This window comes from Trachypithecus francoisi, unplaced genomic scaffold (genome assembly GCF_009764315.1).
Source record: "Trachypithecus francoisi isolate TF-2019V2 unplaced genomic scaffold, Tfra_2.0 Lachesis_group14, whole genome shotgun sequence".
Lineage (NCBI taxonomy): Eukaryota > Metazoa > Chordata > Mammalia > Primates > Cercopithecidae > Trachypithecus > Trachypithecus francoisi.
In genome coordinates, this window is record NW_022681459.1 from 38,576,095 (window position 1) to 38,599,065 (window position 22,971).

Consider the following 22,971-nt stretch of genomic DNA (forward strand, 5'->3'; position numbering starts at 1 on the left):
TAAGCTACTTCCACAAGCAATCCATCAGCAAGTCCTTCAAAGTACACTAGACTTGGATGCCTTCGTCTACCTCCACAACTCCCCCAACTCCCTGGTCCAAGCCACCCCCATCGCTTGCCTATGTATTATCTATTGCTGCATGACAATCTTGCCATAAACTTCGAAGCTTAACATACAATTGTTATCTCACAGTTTCTTTGGATCGGGGGTCTACTCATGGCTTAGCTGAGTTCTCTGTGTTGGGGTCTTAGCAGGCTATGATCCAAGTATTGGCCAGGGCTGCAGTCTCATCTGAGGTTCCACTGGGGAAGAATATGCTTCCAAGCGTATGTGGCTATGGGGGGATACAGTTCCTTGCAGTCTGTTAGACTGAGGGTCTCAGGCTTTTGCTGAGTGTCAGCCAGAGGCCATCCTCAGTTCTTTGCTATCTGGGCCCCCCAGCATGACACTGACTTCATTAAAGCCAGCAAAGAGAGGGTTCTCTTGTAAGATGGGATATTACAATATTGTGTACCATAATCACAGAAGTGGCATCTGTCAGCTTTGCCATAGGCTGTTGGTTAAAAGCAAGTCATGGGTCCCACCTGCAGTGACAGGGAGAGGGCCACACAGGGCATGAACATGAGGGGGCAGATAATATGGGGACCACCCTGGAGTTCACCATATTCTCTGACAGTCTTTTCTCACTCAACAGCCCCGCAATCCTGTTAAGACCTATGTTAGATCATATGTCACTCCCTAATCAAAACCTTCCAGTAGCTCAACCACAGTAAATGCTGACCTTCTCCCTTTTATCTACAAGGCCCTACCCAATGTGTCCAACATTCTTCTCTGACCTCTGCTCCTCCCACTTTCCCAAGTGCTCCCTGGGTCCCTGCCATGCCAGGCTCTGCTGTTTGGGGGGCACACCAAGCACAATCCCTCCTCCGAGCCTTTGCACTGACTGCTCCCTCTCCTCTCCGGCAACTTCCTTCCCCCACATGTCTACATGGCTTGCCTCTTCACCTGCTTCAAGACTCTGCTTGCCTTCCCAGATCACCTTTTCTTAAAAAGCATCCCAGCCCACCCCACACTCCCTACTTCTCTTTTCCGACCTTTTCTACCATTGGACTTTATCGCCATCTGGCATACTATGTATATTTGCTTCTTCTTTCCACAGTAGGGTCTGAGCCACATGTGAGATGGGAAGAGGACTGTTTTGTTAGTGGCATGGAAGTGAGAGGAGTCAACCCTCCAGACTACCAGCCCCTCCACTACAGATCCCACCAGACTCAGCATTCAGCCCCATCACCCAACCTTCCAGCCCCAAAGCCAACCTCCTCAGCATCTCCTGAGCACCTATTTGCCCCAGTGCCAAGCCAAGGACAGACTTGGTCTCCGGCCCTCCAGGATCCTGTCTTCACTGGGAAGGCTGGATAGTGGGGAGCCGGGAGTCCTCAGTAGGTGGGGCCCAGAATTCTTCTTGCAACCCCAAAGGAGGGTCAAGGGAGACTCTTTCTGGGAAACTCGAAATCCAGCCACATGGGGCCAAGCTACCAGGTTGCTTTCTTCTACTGTGACTTCCTGATTCACGTGCCAGAACCTGGACCTTGTCCCAGGGCAAAGCTTTCTCCAGCTCCTCCCTCCACCGCTCCCCAGGGGGCTTTACTCTGAGCCAGGAAGCATGCTCCAGACAGAAGCCACCTTCCTTTCACCTGCTCCTGAGCATGGCCTGAGAGGCCCTGGGGCCGTGTGACACCTCTATGGACATACTGGGGAAGCCACCTGTCCCCCCACCCCTACCCAGGAGGCTGGGGCTACAGCAGCTGGGGCTTCAGCTCTCTGGCTTTCTGGTTCCCTTTCCACCTGTCTTCCTGGTAGGACCCAGCATGCTCTGGGACAGAGTTCACCTGACATGGGACAGCAGGAGGCTGTTTCTGCCGATACTGAGTGAAAGCAGTGTCCTCGGTGTGGCTTCCACAGCCAGAGGGGCTATGGTGGTCTCTGTCCTTGGTGGAGTCTCCAGAGTTTGAAAGAGATGGAAGTTTGGGGGCAAGGATGGAACCCAGGGAGAGGCAGGAAAACTACTCAGAAAAAGCAAAGTTTATTCCAGTGTTGACAGAGAGAGGGTGAGCCTTGCACAGCAATTCTAAAAACATGTCAATCTCCTTCACCTAAGAGGTATGAACCGGCTGCAAGTCATGGGGTTACTAAACCAGCCGCAGTTATACAGTAAGCAGGAGACGTTATGGCTCAGGCCTTCTCAGACTTTCCCTGGGACACACGGCTCTCTGGGGGGGCCCGGCGAAACCACTCGGACCAGGAGCCATCATACACGGCCACATCAGGCTTGCCACAGAGGTAGGCAGCCAGGGCCACATGGCAGGCGGTGACTCCCTTGCGGCACGTGGCAATGAGAGGCTGCGAGAGATCCACCTTCTTGGTCTGGAACAGGGCACGGAGCTCTTCTGGGCTCTTCTCGAAGCCATCCTCAGTCAGGAAGTCCATGAAAGGCATGTTGACAGAGCCGCGGATATGGCCCGAGTCCAGTCCTGGGCAGGGCAGAGGACACAGGTTAGGGGATGTGTGAGGGGTGGGGACTAATGGAGCCTGGAGGATTCAATCAGCTGTAGCTGGAAGGATAGATAGCTTTGCAAATAAAAATCACATCTTTGCTCTGCTTGGAGCTCAATTTATTCCCAGCCCCACCTACTATCATTTCTCATGACTTAAGATGCCTGCACCTCCTCCCCTGACACCTGTCTTAAAAAGTAGAGATGCCCAAAAGCACACCTGCTTGAGAGGACAGCAGCATGAGTCTCAGCTCCACTACCCTTTACCTTGGGCAAATAATTTCACTTCTCTGAACCTCAGTTTTCTCATCTGTAAAATGGGCTCAGTGGTACATACCTATCTCACAGCAATGTTGAGAAGAGCAAATGGGACAACTTATTGCAAATGCTATGTGCTGAGAACACAGCGGTGAAAGGGAGAGACACAGCCAGACCCTCTGGGAGATTCCAGTCTAACAAGAAAGACAGATGCTAAATAGATAACCACATAACCAATCAGATATGTCACCTCATTTTACAGATGAATCCCCTGAGGCTTGGCAAAACAACACAGCTCACCTAAGGCCACGCAGAAAGACGAAGGCAGACCCGGGATTACATAGGGGCTCTGGTTTTCTGCTAAGCACACAGTTGCAGAAAGAGCAAGTGACCTGGTGTCAGACGTAAGGTCAAATCCCACCTTGAGCAAGTTATGTCAGCTCTCTGAGCCTCAGTTTCTCCACAGGAAAAATGGAAATGAGAGTACCCACTGGGTACAGGCTGCTGTACGGAGCGGATGGCACAAGGAAAGTGCTGGCTTTGGAGGTTGGCCCACCCACCCTGCCATGCTGCACCTCCCGCCACTTCACCACCTACGGAGGGCGTAGGGGGAGAACAGGGACAGTGTGGGCCTTTTTGGTCCCCTCCAAGAACTTGGATGGAAGCAGAGTGGAGGGACTAGGCTGGCTCTAGGGTCCTTTCTGGAAATGTCTCAGTACCCAGTGAGGGCCCCCAGCCAAATCTGGCTTCAAAACAGCCAGGAATTGGGACAAAGAGGAACAGGCCATGGCCAGAGCTGGTGCCACCAACAAGGTGAGGCCACAGGCCAATCCCACACATGCCCCAGGCCACTCCTATCTTCCTCAAGCAGCCCACACCCTGGCGGGGGTGGGGGCTCCGTGGTTGGCCCCACTCCCAGTGCCCAATCTGCACTTTGGCCTGACACAGGCCTATCTCCATCTCTTTGAGCCCTCCTTGCTCCCCAGATCCCCACCCCATTGAACCTGGATTATGGGACAGGGCAGGAGCAGGGTGGCAGGAGTGGGAGGGGAAGGATCTGACTAATGTGGCCAAGGCACATACTGGGGCTGTGTACAGCCAAGCAGGCCCTGAACCTCCGAGCCTCAGTCTCCCCCCTACACAACGGGGAGAAAACCCCACCTAGGCAGGGTGCGGTGGCTTACACCTGTAGTCCCCGCACTTTGGGAGGCCAAGGTGGGCGGATCACGACGTCAGTTCAAGACCAGCCTGGTCAACATGGTGAAACCCCATCTCTACTAAAGATATAAAAAAATAGCCAGGGATGGTGGCAGACGCTTGTAATCCCAGCTACTCGGGAGGCTGAGGGAGGAGAAACGCTTGAACCTGGGAGGTGGTGGTTGCAGTGAGCCAAGATTGCCCCATTGCACTCCAGCCTGGGCAGCAAGAGCGAGACTCCGTCTCAAAAAAAAAAAAAAATGTAAACCCCACCTACCTCGCAGGTGTGTGGGGAAGTGTAACTACTGCAACTAAAAGAACCCAGTGACCCTGGCAGGCACATGATTCGGTATGTCATCATGTCAGTTATGTCCTGCTCCTTTCATCCTGGGGCCAAAGCGGATTCCAAAATCTATTAGTACAAGTCGAGTTTGATTGGCAGTGGTGTTTACAATCAACTGATCACCAGTTACAGATTTCTTTCTTCCTTCTCCACTCCCACTGCTTCATTTGAATAGCCTGAAAATAAAGAAGAAAGGCCAGGCATGGTAGCTCACATCTGTAATCCCAACACTTTGGGAGGCCCAGATGGAAGGATTGCTTGAGCCCAGGAGTTGGGTAACATAGCAAGACTGTATCTCTATAGAGAAAAAAAAAATGAGCCAGGCGTGGTGGCATGCACCTGTAGTCCCAGCTACTTGAGCAGCTGAGGTAGGAGGATCACTTGAGCCCAGGAGGCTGCAGTGAGCTGTGATCATGCCACTCCAGCCTGGGTGATAGAGCAAGACTCTGTCTCAAAAATAAAATAATAATTAATTAAAAAAGAAAGTTTGATTGAATGTAATGTATAAAATTAGAGCATTTCTTCCTGTTGTGTTTCATCTGTTTTGCCTGGAAACTTGAATCTAAGATGTGTGCCCACCCTTCCACTGAGGAACAACGGATCAGCTGGCATCGAGGGCATTCTTTCCCAAGAAACCCAGCTTTAAAATGTTTCCACATCCAGGCAGTGGGCTGGATGGAAGCGCATTTGAAAGCACAAAGGGTTGAATCCTGTTTTGTTTTGTTGCCCCCATCCCTGATGACACAGCCCCACTGTGTTCTTCTGCTTACATAAAGGGCAGCTCTTCTGAGTAAAGAAGTCAGGGAGTTTCTGTAGAGCGGGCCTCCCACACTGGGCCAGCTGGATGGGGTGAAGCAAGGGGAGCTCAGGGCCTGTCTGGGGCATTTAAATGAACTGTGGGAAGGGCTGAGATGAACCTGGGCCAGAGAACTTTCAAGAACAGCCAGGGCGGGGCGCGGTGGCTCAAGCCTGTAATCCCAGCACTTTGGGAGGCCGAGACGGGCGGATCACGAGGTCAGGAGATTGAGACCATCCTGGCTAACCCGGTGAAACCCCGTCTCTACTAAAAAAAAAAATACAAAAAAACTAGCTGGGTGAGGTGGCGGGCGCCTGTAGTCCCAGCTACTCAGGAGGCTGAGGCAGGAGAATGGCATAAACCTGGGAGGCGGAGGTTGCAGTGAGCTGAGATCCGGCCACTGCACTCCAGCCTGGGCGACAGAGCGTGACTCCATATCAAAAAAAAAAAGAACAGCCAGTTGGTGGAAAGGCAGGTTGGGCCAGAAAGCAGAGGCTCCCATGCTTCTCCTCCCAAGTCTAGCTGAAGGCTTCTGGCTCTCCCTCCCCCCAGCCAGCATCCCCCCATTCCCATAACCTGTGGCACCAGGCACTTGACGGCAGGTGCTCTCAAGAACGTTATCCTCCGCAATCCTCACAAAGCAGGGGAGATTATTCTCTCAGCATTGCTGGGGAGCCCAGGCTCAGAGAGGTAAGGTCACTTGCCCCAGGACACACAGCAAAGGTAGTGAAGTCTGATTGGCCCCCAACGCCTGTGTTCTTTGACCACCCTGAGCCTCCCTTGAAAAGGAGACTGAGGCGGGGAATGGATGAGATGACCTCTTATGCTCAACTACTGGAGTTCACATCCCCCAGGCCACTGGTAGGTATGGATTTTTAAGGCCAGGAAAAGCTGTCTGGCCCTTTCTGCTTTCACTAAGGAATCCAGAGCAGGCAGCCCCAGAAGGCAACCCCTTAACCCTGGCCAGGAGGAGACAGCCCCGCACCCTCCCCCTCCCTCAGCCCAGCTTCCAGCCCTGGGAGGGAGAGACAGAGTGGATTTTCAGTCCCATACAGCAGCCTGGAAGTCACACCATGGAGCTGTGACCTTTCCCTCAGCCCCTGGGTTTGCTCACAGCTCACCCCACCCACAGCAGTAGCCTTGGGAAACAGCCCCACCTTGAAGCCTGGCAACTTAGGGTCAAGTCTCAGCCACTTTGCCTTAACAGAGAAGCCCTTTCCCTGTCCCACCCACAAAGTGAGACCAAGCCTACCCTACCCCTGCCTGCCTCCCCTTGCAGGGCTGCTGCTGGTGTCCAGAAGAGACTATATAAAAAGGGTTCTGTAAATAAAAGTGCTTATTAGGGGGTCAATAACCTTCTCCCTTCTTCACCCTCACTCCCTCCAAGAAGGCAGGCAAAGAAAATTAACTTGATAAAGAAACTGGGCTGGATAAGCTCCTACTCTGCCTCTCTCACTTCCTCCAGCCCTCCTCTCAGGTGAGCAGCGCTCCTTTCATGAAGAACAGTCAGTGGTGAAGGCACTAGCCTGAGGCTATGCATCAGTATCACACCTGGATGGAACCTCACATCTGGCTGACTCCAGGACTAAGGGCTTGTGGAGGCACAAAACTACAGTCAAAGAGGAAGGTGCTTGCCTAAGGTGGGCAGGAAGTGGCTGCCAGGTGTCTAAGCTCTGCTTCCCACTCCATTTGGGGCCATTTCTTCCAGAGATGATCAGGCCCAAGGCCTGATCCCACAGGCCTGCCACCCCCATGCCCCTGTGTGTTACATCTGGACCACTGAAGCCATAGGGTAATCCCTGATCCCACATCAAGCTGGGAACCATAAACTTGGCAGAGCCTCACATGCCTTTGTGTCCCCAAAATATCTTGTATGGCAGGCCAGCAAAGCCTCTTGGAGGAGGGGGTTGGGGGGGACGTGCCACATCCTCCAGGTTTTGTATTGTTCCTTACCCTTCTCGAAATCCCTTTCCAGCCACCGTTACTTTTTTCTTTCTTTTTTTTTTGAGATGGAGTCTTGCTCTGTTGCCCAGGCTGGAGTGCAGGGCGCGATCTCGGCTCACTGCAACCTCCACCTCCTGGGTTCAAGCATTCTCCTGCCTCAGCCTCCCAAGTAGCTGGGATTACAGGCGTGCACCACCACGCCTGGCTAATTTTTTTTTTTTTTTATGTTTAGTAAAGATGGGGTTTCACCATGGTCAGGCTGGTCTTGAACTCCTGACCTCATGATCCGCCCATCTCGGTCCCCCAAAGTGCTGGGATTACAGGGGTGAGCCACCATGGCCGGCTGCCACTGCTACGTTTAAACAAATGCATACTCATGTGGGTAGGGCTGCCGTGACTCTTCTCATTTTATGATAAGGAAAGCCAGAGAGGCCAAGCAACTGGACTGAGGTCACCCCAAGGAGGAGTGGCTGAGCTGAAATGAGAATCCATGTTCCCTGGTGCTCCTGAGGGAAACTGGAGGAGGTGGGAACAGGATCACAGAGGAGGAACTTCAGCATCCTGGGCCTTCAGGAGGCATTACCCACTGCAGGCCATTCCCCTCTTCTGAGCCTCAGTTTCCTCATCTGTAAAATGGATGAGGACATTGGGCCTGATACCTCCAACCTGTCCCTTCCACTTATTTCCTAGGTTGCTTTAGGGCAGGCTGGGAAGCAGCAAGAGAACCAATTCCACTGATCCTCCCCCAGTGACAGCTTAAATCCCAAGGAGAAGTGGTGTCTTGAACCAAGGCCAGGAGAGGGCTGCAGGCGTTCCCAGCTGGGATTCTCTGGGAGGTGCCAAATGAACTTGAATCTTCAACTCCAGACCTTCAGAGAGCAAGCAGGCAAGAAAAATACAGGGCCCAGAAAAGCTGCGCTGGAAAGGGCAGAGACCTTGCTGTCCTGGCTCTGTCACTAGCTACATGGCCTTGGCCCCTGCCTCTGTGCACCTCAGTCTCCCCTCTGTCAGATGAGGTCACCTTTCAGGCCTCCAGCTCTAAGAGTGTGCAAAACAGTTTTCCCAGCATTCTCTCTGTGGGAGGTACAGACAGGAAGAGATGTTTTTCAACAAGTCAGACAAAATGTTGCACATGAGTTAGATTCTGTAGAGGAGCCCTGATTGAGGAAAGACCCACCAAGGAGGTGCCCAGAGACCAGAGAGGGCCCTGCTCCTGGAGATGGCCAGGCAGGGGCTGGAGGGCACTCAGCAGGAGTGATGGCAGCGAGACTCCAGTCCTGGATCTAGAAAAGGGAAGACCTCTGAGGTTCTCTCTGGTTAGGAGGTTCTAGAACTCAGCATTTCCTCTCCTGAGGCTCTCCTCAGCCCTCAAGCAGTATCCAATCCACCTGGCCTTCCCTTCCACAGGAGGGGAACTTCTGAGTCGCCTTCCTGGGGCAACTAGCAGAGGGGACACCCCCCTAGCCCTGGGAAGTAGGGGTAGGGCAGCACGGGGCGCATCCTGGTTTATAGCCCTGGTTTGAAACAAAGCAGCATTGGGTTTGAATCCTGGCTTCTACCACTTAACTGAGTAAGTAACTTAATGTCCTGGCATCAGTCCCCCCAACCCCCTGCTGCCAAAACAGGGGCATTGAGCTTTGTTCGCTGAGATAATGCGTACCAAGTGTCTGGCATGAAATGGCAGCTGCTGTTACAGCTCTGCAGACAGGCTGCAGCTGCCTGGAAAGGTTAGGGAACACGGCCTTTACAAACACCAGTCAGGGGCAACAGGAAAGCTAGATCTGGGGAGAGGGGGATCCTGGGGGAGGGACACTGTTGATGTCTGTAAGGGTTTCTGCGGGACAAGAGAGGCCTGGAGAAGCTGGAAGTTTCTGTACAGCAATGCAAATGCTGGCTCAGGGGCATGACACCCTTAGGTATATCCTAGCACATGTGGGGCAGCTGGTGCCTGAGAGTGGAGGTGGTGGACATGTCACCAGTGACTTCTGCTGATGTCACTCCACACAGATGCTAGATGGCTTCTTAGCACATGGCTATGGAGACACATTTTTGGGTCCTTGTGCATCCAAGCTGAAAAAGCCTTAGGTTTGTCTCCACCTTCTGGTTTTTTCGATGGAGAGACTGAGGCCTACATGGGAGGATTGAAGCCATGGGACAGACCCTGGAGAGGGTCCCAGTCATCCTTATTCCCTATCCTTCCATGGGGCAATACTCCCCTGGGACCACCCCGCACTGGGACACCTACCTACTGCATCCGGCTCCGGCTCGGTGCCCAGGAACCGCCCTTGAGACCGTGAATCCACCAGCTGGAACCTCTTAGATTCAAGGTTCTCTAGCACCTGCTCGTAGTTCTTGAGCAGGGAGCGGTCCAGTGTGGCTTTGAAAACGGCCGGTTCTGGGCGTGAGGGCTCGGATGTCACCGGGTGGCCCTCCTTCAGCCAGTTCCGGAAGCCACCATTGAGCACTGATACGGTGCGGTGGCCAAACACACGGAACATCCACCAGACCCGGGGAGCATAGAAGCTGCCCAGGTGGTCGCCATCATACACCACCACGTGCGTGTGGTTGCTGATGCCCAGGCGGCCCACATAGTCGGCAAAGCCAGCCTCGCTGGGCAGCATCATCTCGTAGGGCGACGCCGTGTCCCGGCACTCCTCTATGTCAAAGAAAGAGGCGCCGGGAACGTGGCGCTCGAGGTACTCCTTGCGGGCCTCTCGGGTGCCTGGTGAGTACCAGGACGCGTCCAGCACCCTCAGGCCGGGCCCCAGCTTGCCAGTCCTGATGGACTCCGCCAGCCACTTGGTAGAGACCAGCGCCCGGTAGAGCACCTGATGAACCATGGCTTCAGCTCTGCGTGTCACCTGGCACGGGTGGGAACCAGGAAAGAGAGACAGGCGTGAGGAAGTCGGTGTGTGCAGTAGGGTGAGGCCTGGGAGAAGCTCTTTCTCCCTCCGCACTCCCCCAGGGTTCCTTGTTTATAGCAAGCCAGCGGGGCTGTGGCGTGCAGCGGGATAAGTTTGCAGATTCCCTCTGGAAAGTCGGCCCCGCCCCTCCCAGCGGGCCCGGGGGCCCAGCGCAGAAGCGGGTAGGGCAAAGTTTCCGAGGACTCCAGACAGGGGTGCTTCCTGGGACAGGGGTCTGGCTCCTAGAAGCTACAGTACTCGATCCCGCCAGGAAAGAGCAGTGAAAACATGCCCGGGATGGGGGGCGATGGCATCTTGGGCTTATAATCCCCTTTCCTTCCAAGGCAGAGGGGGTGGGCGCACGGCGAGGAGGCTCCGCGGGCCGCGCACACGCCTTCGCCTGCGGCCTCCCCAGGCAGCCCGAGCTCGCCAGCCTCCAGAGTGCCCGAGTCCGGCCCGCGGCTCACTGCCCACTGCCCTAGGTGGTTCAGAGGTTCCCGGGGCACCCCGTCCCACTCTCGCAACGCTATCCTTCCCCGGGAAGCAGGTGGCCTGGCCGGCGGCCCAGGCGCCCGGCCGCCGTACCCGCCCCGCACTCACTCGCCCCGGACGCCGCGCCGGCGCTCGACCTGGCCCGCTGGAGAAGTTGGCAGGTTCAAACCCCCGGCCGCAGCTCCCCGGGCGGCGCGCACCACCGCGCCGCCGCCAGAGGGGGGACCCTGCGCCGCCCGCCGCCACCTCGTGCCGCCCCCGCGCCGCCGCTCAGCGCCCGGCACCCGCCAACCTCGCGTGCAGAGCCTTCGGGACCCACAGGGGTCTGAGGGGGACGCCGGGTGGCGCGGGCGTGGCGCGGGCCTGGGCTAGGCGGAGCGGGCGTCCCCCCCACGGCCCGGCCGGTGGAAGGCGCGGGCAGCAGCGGCTCCGAGTGGCTGCGGCGGTGGGCTGTGCCGGAGTCTCCTCCCTTTGGCCAGCTGCAGGTTGGTGGCGGAGGAGGGGACAGCTGCGGGCTCGGGGAGGGGGCGCCGCGTCGCGGGGGCCATGGCGGAGCTGGGAAGCCAGGAGTCCGAGATCCTGGTAACTGCCGCGGCGTGGCGGCTTGCCTTTCTGGAGGGGGAGGGAGTAGCTCTTTGGGGGTGCGCGGCGCGGGGCTCCCGCGCGGGACCTGGGCGAAGAGGGGGCGCAGTCTAGGAGAGAAGTCGCGCCGCTACGTTGGCACTGAGGGTGACTGTTCGCTTGGGGCGGCCTGCCGAGTGGGGTCGTGGCGAGTGACGGGTGGGGAGCCTTGGGTGGAGGTGGGGTGGCCTGGTGCCACCAGAGAGGGTGGGAGAGAGAGAGGAGGACAGGGAGACGAGACCCCGGTGACCCAAGAAGAGCCACTAGCCAATAGTTTGTTAGTGAGTGAAAGGAACTAACATTGTCAAGGCCTGCTTGGTGTGGCACTTTGCTGGGTACTCCCGTGGTGTGACTTAGTTCCCACAATAACTGAGGAGTAGGCCAGAAACTAAGACAGGAGAGAGCGGCAGAGCGAGTTGCTTGAGGACACACCCAGAGTTGAGGCCGGGCCGGGCCTGATCCCCTGATCCTGGTCGGAAGCCCACGTACTACCGGTTGCCTTTGCTTTTCCCTGGCTCTTCCCTGAAGCCTCGTGCTTTTAAAAAATTGCTTGTGTTTAACTTAGACCATTTAATCATAAGTTGATGGAATTCAATTTTTAATAATAGCTGTGTTTAACAACCAGTTGGCGAAATTCCTGAAAAGCTCACCGTGGGGGACTCCATTGCTCCTCCCTAGCTTTTGCAGAGGCTAGCCTGGAATGCTTTCCTTGTTCCCCAACTCCGACCTTTTGTTTTGTTTTGTTTTGTTTTTTGAGACAGGCCCAGACTGGAGTGCAGTGGCGCCATCTTAGCTCACTGCAACCTCCACCTTCCAGGCTCAAGCGATCCTCCCACCTTAGCCTCCCAAGTAGGTGGGACCATAGGCATGTGCCACCATGCCTGGCTAATTTTTAAATTTTTGGTAGAGATGGGGTTTCGCCTCCCAAAGTGCTGAGATTACAGGCATGAGCCACCGTTCCTGGCCTCATCCCCCCTTTTTAAAAAAGGTTTTGTTCTAAAATGCTCACAGCAATCCTCAAAGCCTAGTGTCTGGTGGTTGGGGGAGGGGGTGGGCAGGAGGGACCAGGTAGGGAGGTCCTAGTGGAGCGCCCAAGCTCTGCTCCTCAATGGGTACCCTGGATCCAGCCTGCGACTCACGCTTGCCTCAGTGCAGCTGTGTACCCTCCTGACATGAGCCTGGGGCGGTTATGTCCTGGGGTCCTCCACTCCCAGGGCACCCCCACCTACGGTGATCCCGGCTCCTGAATCACACAGGCACCTGGTTTCTACCCCTCCCTGACACCCACAGCCTGCCCTCACACCCTCCTTTATGGCCCACAGTCCTTTGTGAGAAGTGCCAATCAAGCAGGGAGACTGGGGCAGGTTGACCTCAGATCTCTGAAGTCCCACCAAGCCCTGAAATTCTAAGATTTTAGATTTGCTGCTGTCAGTTCCAAGGCCACCAATGAGAGTAATGGAAGAAATAATACAATATTATTATTATTATTATTTTGAGATGGAGTCTCAGTCTGTCGCCCGGGCTGAAGTGCAGTGGCGTGATCTCGGCTCACTGCAACCTCTGCCTCCCAGGTTCAAGCCATTCTCCTGCCTCAGCCTTCCGGGTAGCTGGGACTACAGGCTCATGCCACCACGCCCAGCTAATTTTTGTATTTTTAGTAGAGATGGGGTTTCACCATGTTGGTCAGGCTGGTCTTGAACTCCTGACCTCATTATCCACCCACCTTGGCCTCCCAAAGTGCTAGGATTACAGGTGTGAGCCACTGTGCCCGGCCTAAACCGTTTTTAATGATTATTAAAACCAGCCAGATGTCATGCATGACGGTTGCCCCTCTACCTTTAGTGTTTAATCTTAGCTGTAAGAGGTGGGGGTGGGAAGCTCCATTATAAGGAACAGAAACTACCCAGAGACCCTACACAGCCACCGTCACACAACCAGTTAAGCAGTGGAGTGGGGTTTACATTGATTTTGGGGGCTCTCTGGCTCCCAAACCAGGGCTCTTTCTACTCTAAATGGGTGATTGGGTGAGGGAAACAAGGATCCTCAAGAATGGGGGACAGTTGGGGGGTGCACCAGGGCTGCTGTGGTTCCCACAATAGGGTTCCTCAGGAAGGAACCTGTAGCAGCTGCCAGCACAGCGCCCCCTAGCTGAGATGTAACGCAAATAATGGGGATAGCCCCTTAGCCAAATATCCCTTGGCAGCCTCTCTACCCTAAAGACCATGCTGAGCCTTCCTGGGCCCCTGGAAAAGTCAGATTAGTCTGGACTTCCTCCTACTCCAGGAAGCCTTCCCACCTCTTCTGCTGCCACCTCAGGCTGACACAGGGGCCCTCTGTGCTCAACCCTGAATTCTAAACTGTCTTCAATTTCACTGTCTCTTGCCTGCAGCCTGATTTTTCCCCCCAGGGCTTGGCAAAGGCAAGAGGGCTCAGGGTCCGGCACAGGGCCTGACTGCGTGGGTGAAGTGGGTTTCTAAAAGCCAGCTGCCGTGAGACTGTGGGGGTGGGCACAGGGTGTCACCCTGGAACTCATTAGGTCCTAGTCATCATGGCATCTGGGGCAGGGGAAGTCCAGCCTGAGGGGTCAGATTCTGGCTGCAAATCCTGAGGCTGCCTTCTGTGACCACGGGCAAGGCACTTATTCTTCTAATTGCCAGTGGCCTCATTCATAAAGCAGGCATCCTAATACCTGCCGAAGGCTACGGTACCTAACATGTGACCTGGCCCACCGAGGCACTCAGTCCACAGATGTTGTTCTCTACCTGCCCCCTTCATTTCACTGGCAGGACTGCCTGCAATGGGTGTCAAGGTTGGACCTCGCACAGGGGATAAGTGAGGGCTGACCTGCAGCCCTTGCTCCACACACCCAGCCATGTGCCCTGGTGGGGCTCAGCCTCTGCCTGGCAGAAGAGGCCCTTTCCTCTCGCCTGTGCAGTGGTGGCTTCCCAGCACAAGGGGCTTAAAGTGTTTGGGGAGTCTACACCCAGGAAGGCTGTGGGCTGGACTGGCATAGCGGGCTGGCGAGCTGGTACACTGTCAGCCTGTGACATGCAGGAAAGATGGAGAGGAGAGGGAGGGAGGTGCGAAATCAGTGTTGCTGCTGCTATAAGGGCCAGAGAGAGCCCAGGCTGGACAGGCAAAACCTGGCCTCACTAGACTCCCAGAGCCTGCACAGAGTATGTGGCGGAGAAGTCCGGATTCTGGTGCCAGACTGACTGCCTACTGAGAAGCCTGGCACCACCGGGTCAGGTTAGTGCACTTTTTCTTTTTTTGTTTTTTGTTTTTGAGTTTCGCTCTTGTCCCCCAGGCTGGATTGAGATGTCGCGACCTCAGCTCACTGCGACCTCCGCCTCCTGGGTTCAAGCAGTTCTCCTGCCTCAGCCTCCTGAGTAGCTGGGATTACAGATGCCCACCACTAAGCCCGGCTAATTTTTTGGTTTTTTTGTTTTTTTTGAGACGGAGTCTCGTTCTGTCGCGCAGGCTGGAGTGCAGTGGCCGGATCTCAGCTCACTGCAATCTCCACCTCCCGGGTTTACGTCATTCTCCTGCCTCAGCCTCCCGAGTAGCTGGGACTACAGGCGCCCACCACCTCGCCTGGCTAGTTTTGTTGTTGTTGTTGTTGTTGTTGTTTTGTATTTTTTAGTAGAGAAGGGGTTTCACCGTGTTAGACAGGATGGTCTCGATCTGACCTCCTTATCCGCCCGTCTCGGCCTCCCAAAGTGCTGGGATTACAGGCTTGAGCCACCGCACCTGGCCAATTTTTTGTATTTTTAGTAGAGACAGGGTTTCACCATGTTGGCCAAGCTGATCTCAAACTCCTGACCTCAGGTGATCCACCCACCTTGGCCTCCCAAAGTGCTGGGATTACAGGGGTGAGCCACCGCACGAGACCAGGTTAGTGCACTTCTGTGAGCCTGAGTGTCCTCCTTGAAACGGTGACAATAATATATCAAGCCTCTTAAGATCCCTCATTCAACACGTACTGGAGAGTCTACTGTCACAGGCATTGTTCTAGGATATTGTTAGGATTTAGTGGTGCCCAGCAAGAACTGAGTAAATTCCAGCTACTGTTCCTATTAGGTGGCCAATATAAATGCTTGATGAGTGAATGAATGACTTCCATTTGGGACTTGGTTGCAAATAAAGCCGAGCTGCATCTTAGGGAGGAGTGGAGACTTTGCCCCTGCTTGTGCCTTGAAGCCAGCAGAGTCTTGCCCTAGGATACCTCCACCCACCCTCCTGCCCAGCAGGTGGAGGTGAGGGGTGCATCCTGGGGCTCTCCATGAGGTCATGGTCATTGGGTCACTCGGAGCTTGTGTTTATATGAAGACTGGCAGAGGGAGGCCCCTGGCTACCCACCTCTGTGCCCGGGTTCACCACCGCTGGTTTCTGCGTTCTCTGGACTCTGCCCTGCACGGGCCCCACCTCGCCCGCCGGCCCTCGCCCATGCTCCAGCCCTAGCCCCAGCCCCATCGGCAGCCTCTCATTGCTTCCCTCCTGACATCCTCCCTGTCGCCCAGGCCCGTAGTCCGAGTGTCGCCACCATGGCCCCGCCACAACTCTTCCGCGCGCTGGTGTCGGCGCAGTGGGTGGTGGAGGCGCTGCGGACCCCACGCGCTGGGCAGCCCCTGCAGCTGCTGGACGCCTCCTGGTACCTGCCGAAGCTGGGGCGCGACGCGCGACGCGAGTTCGAGGAGCGCCACATCCCGGGCGCCGCCTTCTTCGACATCGACCAGTGCAGCGACCGCACCTCGCCCTACGACCACATGCTGCCCAGCGCCCAGCATTTCGCGGACTACGTGGGCCGCCTGGGCGTGGGCGCTGCCACCCACGTCGTGATCTACGACGCCAGTGACCAGGGCCTCTACTCCGCCCCGCGCATCTGGTGGATGTTCCGCGCCTTCGGCCACCGCGCGGTGTCACTGCTTGACGGTGGCCTCCGCCACTGGCTGCGCCAGAACTTCCCTCTCAGCTCCGGCAAGAGCCACCCTGCTCCCGCCGAGTTCCGCGCTCAGCTCGACCCCGCCTTCATCAAGACCTATGAGGAGATCAGGGAGAACCTGGAATCCCGGCGCTTCCAGGTGGTGGACGCCCGAGCCGCCGGCAGGTTCCGCGGCATAGAGCCCGAGCCCCGAGACGGTAACGCGGGAGAAGGGGAAGGGAGGTAGTCGGGGGCATGGCCTGTGTCTTGAGCATTTTCCTGGACTTGACCTTTCTTTTTTTTTTTAATTTATCTTCCTTTCATTTCCTTTTTCTTTCCCTTCCCTCCTTTCCCCTTTTCCCTCCCCTTTCCTTCTTTCCACAGGGTCTGGCTCTATTCCCCCAGGCTGGAGTGCAGTGGCACAATCATGGCTCACTGCAACCCCAACCTCCTGGGCTCAGGTGACCCTCCCCCTCAGCCTGACCTCGCCTTTAAAGGCCACTCATGAGGTGGGGAAGGAGATTTGACTTCCACTGCCTCGGTGACTTTGTTTGTTAAGCAGAGCAATAATACTGGCCCCACCGCTCCTGTGCTTTGGCCAGTGACTCTCCCTAGCTCCTTGGGAACCCTGGTTGCCCAAACAGCTTTCACTCGAACTGTAAGTGAGGTGTGTGGGGGTCACTGTGGAATGTTGGCGAGCAGGCCCCAGTGTGAGAGAAAACCCCAGAGGGATGGTCCTGATCAGGGCTACCCATGCCCCTGAGGATGGTGGAATGAGGCAGAGTCGGGGGCTGCATAAAAGGAAAGTCTGTCCCAGGGGCCAAAGCTTGGAGAGCTGAGGGCGGAAGGGGGATTAAACAGAAGTGGGTAGGGCAGAGCCTTCTGCCTGTGGGCTGGATTTCCTCAGGCAAGAAGAAGCCTGTGGGTAAGTTCTGTATAATGCGGGGAGGAGTCCCCACAAAGCAGACTGGTCAGTGGTCACACTGGTGTGAGTCTTTCAAACATCCCGTGTAAGTATATACTGTCATTGTGCAGAGGAGGAAATGGAGCCTTGCCCAGCGTCTCAAGAAACACCCAGTCAGAGTTCAGACTCAGGAGCCTGCGCACTTCACAGCCGTGAGCAACCAGGAACTCCCCAGCCCTTTCTCTTGTGCCTTCAGGAGTGCAAGAAACTGACCACCGCCCCTAGGGAGCTCTCTGAATAGCATTACCAGGCCTACAGATTGGGGTTGGAGCCGCTTGGGCTCACCAGCATTGTTTTGGATGGCCTGAGGGCAAGGACTGTCCCTGCTCTTAATGCATCCTGAAGATTAGCTCAGTACCTGGCACAGAGTCCACGTGCCAGAGAGGTCTGGTGAATTCACAAGGTCCCTGTCCCATGGAATCCTGCAAAGCAATGTTGATGTTATCAGAACCATAGGAAACAGCTGATATCCAACCATTTTTGAACCTACACAGGTGTCAGTTTCGTGTGGTTCCGCCTAATGAGAGCACCACCTTGATCCTGTTGGGTTCTCCATCTCAACCCCAGGAGGTTGAGCAGCACAGGGGAGCTAGCTGGTGGTGCCACATTTACGTGGGCTTTGTGACACATGACGGGTCATCTAATCTCTGAACCACAGCTTTTGCCTGTGTAGAATGGGAGCAGTAACCCAGAGCATAAAGACGTGGTGGGGCAAGGAGAGCAAGTGTGTAAAGCACTCAGCTCCGGGTTTTCATGCACAAGTGTGCTGCACACGAGAAGGTGCCTAACACATCTCAGTCGTACTGGCTCATCTATAGAATGGGAGGTGATACACGCCTAGCAGGCTTGTTGTCAAAACTAAGCTCAGTGCAGCTGGATCAGTGATGAATATCACTGTCATCATCATTCCCACTCCACATCCTGAGGCCTGGCCAAGTGACCCTTGTGATGTGCCACACCAGTCCAGCAGGCAGGAGAAGCATGCTTTGCTTGGTGGGGTTCAATGTGTAGGGACGGCCCTCCCTTTACAGTCACCACCCTGGGTTGAGAGTTTGTTCTTCTTCCTTGCTCTGAGCTGGTCTCTATGTGATATCTGACCAAGCCCGGTTTCTGTGTCTTATTAGTAGAGATGGGGTTTCTCCTTGTTGGTCAGGCTGGTCTCGAACTCCCAGCCTTAGGTAGTCTGCACCCCTCGGCCTCCCAGAGTGCTAGGATTACAGGCATGAGCCACGTGCCTGGCCCAAGCATTAGTTGTGAAGATTTATTCTGTTGCAAATCCCAGTCCTGCATGAAAATGGGAATGTTAGTAACCCCTGCCTCAAGGCTGGGCAGTGAAAACAAAAAACACCCTGGGAGTCTGCAGAGGCACAGGCCTTTCCCATCCCATTCTTGTTTTTTTCTTTTTTTTTTTTTTTTGAGACGGAGTCTTGCTCTGTCGCCCAGCCTGGAGTGCAGTGGTGCGACCTCGGCTCACTGCAAGCTCCGCCTCCCGGGTTCACGCCATTCTCCTGCCTCAGCCTCCTGAGTAGCTGGGACTACAGGCGCCCACCACCATGCCCAGCTAATTTTTTTTTGTATTTTTAGTAGAGACAGGGTTTCACCGTGTTAGCCAGGATGGTCTCCATCTCCTGACCTCGCGATCCTCCCACCTCGGCCTCCCAAAGTGCTGGGATTACAGGAGTGAGCCACCGCGCCAGGCATCCCATCTCATTCTTTCTGCTACAATCAAAATGGTCTTTTAAAAATGGAAATCTAGGTTGGGCAAGGTAACTCCTACCTATAATTCTCACACTTTGGAAGGCTGAAGTGGGAGGATCCCTTGAGCCCAGAAGTTCAAGACCATCCTGGACATGATGGCAAGCCCCTTCTCAATAAAAAAAGAAGAAAGAAAGAAAGAGAGAGAGAGAGAGAGAGAGAGAGAGAGAAAAAGAGTGAGTAACAATAAAACAGTAAACATAGAAACCTGAGTTCCCCCTGCAGTCAGGTCAAAGCCCTCAAGTCTTACTCCAGGCCTGCTAAGGCGTTTCCATCCCCTTCGGCTTCCCCTTTGGGCCTCTGCCTCCTCACTGTCTGGGCTTTCTCTATAATGACTTAAAACCTCTCTGAGCAACAGGTGGTTACCTCACCTCTCAGATTCCCTCTGCCCGGGATGCTCTAGGCCTCCATCTACCCAGACCCCTTTATGTGACTGAATCCTACTCATCCTTCGGGGCATTCTCAGAGAAACCCTCCACCCACTGAGCCCCCAGCCAGTGTGGCGTGATGGTGGGAAGCATAGACTTGCCTGGGTTTACTCCTCCTTGCCCTCTGCCAGCTTGCACAAGCTAGTCTTTGCACTTCATTCTCTTCATCTGTACAAAAGAGAGGATAATCATTTCTTTCCCAGAGAATTTTGGGGTGTATTAAAGGAGAAACAATGGCTGACCGTCTCCAAACAGTGCCTGGCACAAAGTAAGCATTCAGTAACATCAGCTATTGCCCGGGCAAGGTGGCTTACTCCTATATTCCCAGAACTTTGGGAGGCCGAGACAGAAGGATTGCTTGAGGCCAGGAATTCAAGACCATCCTGAGCAACATAGTGAGACCCCATGTCTACAAAAACCAAATTAGGCCAGGCGCGGTGGTTCACACCTGTAATCCCAGCACTTTGGGAGGCCAAGGCAGGTGGATCACCTGAAGTCAGGAGTTCGAGACCACCTTGGTCAACATGGTAAAATCCCGTCTCTACCAAAAATACAAAATTAGCCTGTAATCCCAGCTACTTGGGAGGCTGAGGCAAGAGAATCACTTGAAGCCAGGAGGTGGAGGCTGCAGTGAGCCAAGATCGTGCCACTGCACTCCAGCCTGGACGACAAGAGCAAAACTCCATCTCAAAAAAAAAAAAGAAAAAGAAAAAAAACAAATTAGCTGAGCATGGTGGCATGTGCCTTTAGTAGTCCCAGCCCCTCCGGGGGAAGCTGAGGCAGGAGGATTGCTTGAGCCCAGGAGGTTGAGGCTGCAGTGAGCCAGAATTATGCCACTGCACTTCAGCCTGGGCAACAGAATGAGACCCTGTCTCAGTAATAGTATCAGCTATTGCTATTACTGGCATTATTTTTTTTTGACATGCCCCAGGCCACCCAGTAGGGCATTTTTGGAACACCCATTATGCTTGTAAGTATTCAGTTGCCTGTCTGCCCTGCCAGATTAAAACTCCTTGCCTGCAGGTGCTGCACGTTCTAGCTAGGCAGGGGTCTTGTTTATTGCTTTACTGTCCCTAGGGTGCATAGTCAGGAAACCTTGGGGGCCAGTTCTTAGGTTCAAAGTTCAGTCAGCAATTTGGTAGATGCATTGGCCTTAGGTGGTACTTAACGTCAGGATCATCATGTATAAAATGGGGACTCCTCTAAACAGTGCTTGAGTTTTATGGTTGTGATAATTAAATGACATGGTGGATATAAAGGATTGAGCACCATGCTTGCACAGCATGATCTCAGTATCTCGGGCACCACAAATACGAGGCACTATTCATAGCACCCCTTCTATTTGTCCCCTCCCCCCTGCTCCCCTGCTGTAGGCATTGAACCTGGCCACATCCCAGGTACCGTGAACATCCCCTTCACAGACTTCCTGACCCAGGAGGGGCTGGAGAAGAGCCCTGAGGAGATCCGCCATCTGTTCCAGGAGAAGAAAGTGGACCTGTCCAAGCCACTGGTGGCCACGTGTGGCTCTGGCGTCACGGCCTGCCACGTGGCACTAGGGGCGTACCTCTGCGGCAAGCCCGACGTGCCCATCTACGATGGCTCCTGGGTGGAGTGGTACATGCGTGCCCAGCCCGAAGATGTCATCTCAGAGGGCCGGGGGAAGACCCACTGAGGCTGGGCAGGATGCAGGCAAGCTCGAGTGATGCGGCCGCCAGCAATGCCTGGCCTGGTAGCTCTGGCTCTGCTTTAACCGACTAGAGTGTTTCTTCATTCAACTCAGGTGACTTTTGAGTGACATCTCAAAGGCCAGGAATCCCGTTGACTTGTTGGCTGCCCGTGGGGGCGGGAGGAAAGGCAGAGGCGAGCCCTGGAGGAGGGAGGCCGCAACTCTGAGCTGCCCACATGGTACTGAGCTGGGGCCCCGCCTCCTTTCTGTTTTATTTTTGAAGAAATAAAACCACCAAGTGCTAAATCTTTGTAGCTCTGGGACTGCCTCGGTTTTCCTAAGGAGCCAGGGGTTCTGTCATGCCCAGCAAAGGTCACTCTGGGGAGCCTGAGGCTCTTGGACATCCTGTCTCTGCCTTCCGAGCAGTGCTGGGGCCCCAGAGCTCTCTGCTCCTGTGACTGGGCTAGCACCTAGCAAGCTCTCCCTTAGCCCATAATCCTGGGCGTTCTCCCTTCTGGCATCTGGGCTATTTAAGTTGAATTTTGCTGTGTCATGTCTGTGATCCCACCCAAAGCTACTCTCCCACCACCTGCCCTTCTAGCAGGTAAATAGTACATCTCATTTCCAGAAGGAGATGGGTCCAGAGCTTCACAGGAGCCTGTGCCATGCCAAGGAGGAATGTTCCAGCCCAGCGGGGATATTCTAGGGAAGGGCTGAGCTGGGCCGAACTGGAGGAGAACCTGGCTCTAAACTCTGGAAGCGCACACTTGGAGGCTAGTCTCTGGAATTCCCGGAGTGGGTGGACCCAGGGAGTTGGATTCTTTCTGCTCAAGGAGAACATCTCTCCCCATTTCCCAAGGATAGGGGCTCCATACTCCTTGCCCTGGATTTATCCTTTGTGCAGAGGTGGATGTAGGTGTCTGAGAAGGCCCCAAATCCCCCCCTGCCCATCACGACCTGGATCACCCCTCCCTGCCTTTCCAGCCCCCAGGCACCATCTCAGCAGCGCAGGGGCAGTGTCCTGCCAGGCAGTACTGGGGAGATATCTTATTGGCCCTTCCTTTGGAAACAAGACCAGAGAGTGCGTTTCTGGCCTCTGCACTAGATACCAATAACGCTGCCCAGTTATGGCAACGGAAAGTCTCCAGATGTGGCCAGATGTCTCCTGGGGGGCAAAAGTCACCCCCAGTTAAGAACCACTGCTCTAGGGGCAAATAACACAATTGGCCACTGCAGTCAGGAACAGTGTAGACTGGGAACCCCAACGTGGAGGGGCTGCCCGATCCCCATCATGAGCACCTTCTCCCAGAAGTGGAAGTGAAGCAGTTTGGACACTCCCCTCTTGCTGGCCGGTCTTAGACAAGCTTTATTTTTTCTTCCTGGAATGGATCTGCCCCTTGGAGGAGACAAGTTTGTCTGCAAACATGTGAGGTTCTGATCCAGCTTCTGGTCCCAGCCACTCCACACAAGGCTGCCTGATCTCAGACGTGCTGCCCAGCCTCTGCAGGCTTCCATTTCTTCCCCCCAGCTCCCCCACCCCCCGAGACAGAGTCTTGCTATGTTGCCCAGGCTGGAGTGCAATGGCACGATCTCAGTTCCTTGAAACCTCTGCCTCCCAGGTTCAAGCTATTCTCCTATCTCAGCCTCCCGAGTAGCTGGGATGACAAGCACTCACCACCATGCCCAGCTAATTATTGTATTTTTAGTAGAGACAGGGTTTCACCATTCAGGCTGGTCTCAAACTCCTGAACCTCATGATCCGCCCACCTCTGCCTCCCAAAGCGTCGGGATTATAGGCATGAGCCATAGTGCCCAGACCCGTTTCTTCACCTTTAAAATGGGCACAATAGTACCTTCCTGGCCAGCATGGTGACTCACGCCTGTAACCTCAACACTTTGGGAGGCATAGGTGGGAGGATCACTTAAACTCAGGAGTTCAAGACCAGCCTGGACAACATAGTGAGACCTCATCTGTATGCAAAAAAATAAGAAAAAAGATGAACCAGGCAGAGTGGCATATGTCTGTAGTCACAGCTACCTGGGAGGCTGAGGTGGGAAGATCGCTTGAGTCCAGGAGGTCAAGGCTGCAGTGAGCTGTGAATACATGCCACTGCACTCCAGCCTGGGAGAC

The 22,971-nt window shown here is 54.8% G+C and overlaps 2 protein-coding genes across 3 annotated transcripts; one reads left to right on the forward strand and one right to left on the reverse strand.

Annotated features, from left to right (window-relative positions):
- Positions 1-2,064: 2,064 nt before the first annotated feature.
- Positions 2,065-10,738, reverse strand: TST (thiosulfate sulfurtransferase). The gene is made up of 3 exons (XM_033232849.1): positions 10,594-10,738; positions 9,336-9,951; positions 2,065-2,531 (listed from the first exon to the last, which is right to left on the reverse strand). The coding sequence occupies exons 2-3, from the start codon at positions 9,928-9,930 to the stop codon at positions 2,233-2,235; spliced, it is 894 nt and encodes a 297-aa protein (XP_033088740.1). The 5' UTR covers positions 9,931-9,951; positions 10,594-10,738; the 3' UTR covers positions 2,065-2,232.
- Positions 10,739-10,833: 95 nt separating this feature from the next.
- MPST (mercaptopyruvate sulfurtransferase) lies at positions 10,834-21,146 on the forward strand. 2 transcript variants are annotated; one of them, XM_033232848.1, is made up of 3 exons: positions 10,834-10,970; positions 15,627-16,245; positions 20,548-21,146. In XM_033232848.1, exons 2-3 carry the CDS (start codon positions 15,651-15,653, stop codon positions 20,844-20,846), a joined length of 894 nt encoding a protein of 297 aa, XP_033088739.1. In that variant the 5' UTR covers positions 10,834-10,970; positions 15,627-15,650; the 3' UTR covers positions 20,847-21,146. The 2 variants fall into 2 exon arrangements, with proteins under 2 accessions (XP_033088739.1, XP_033088738.1); XM_033232847.1 differs by having other exon boundaries at positions 10,934-11,067.
- The last annotated feature ends 1,825 nt before the right edge of the window (positions 21,147-22,971 follow it).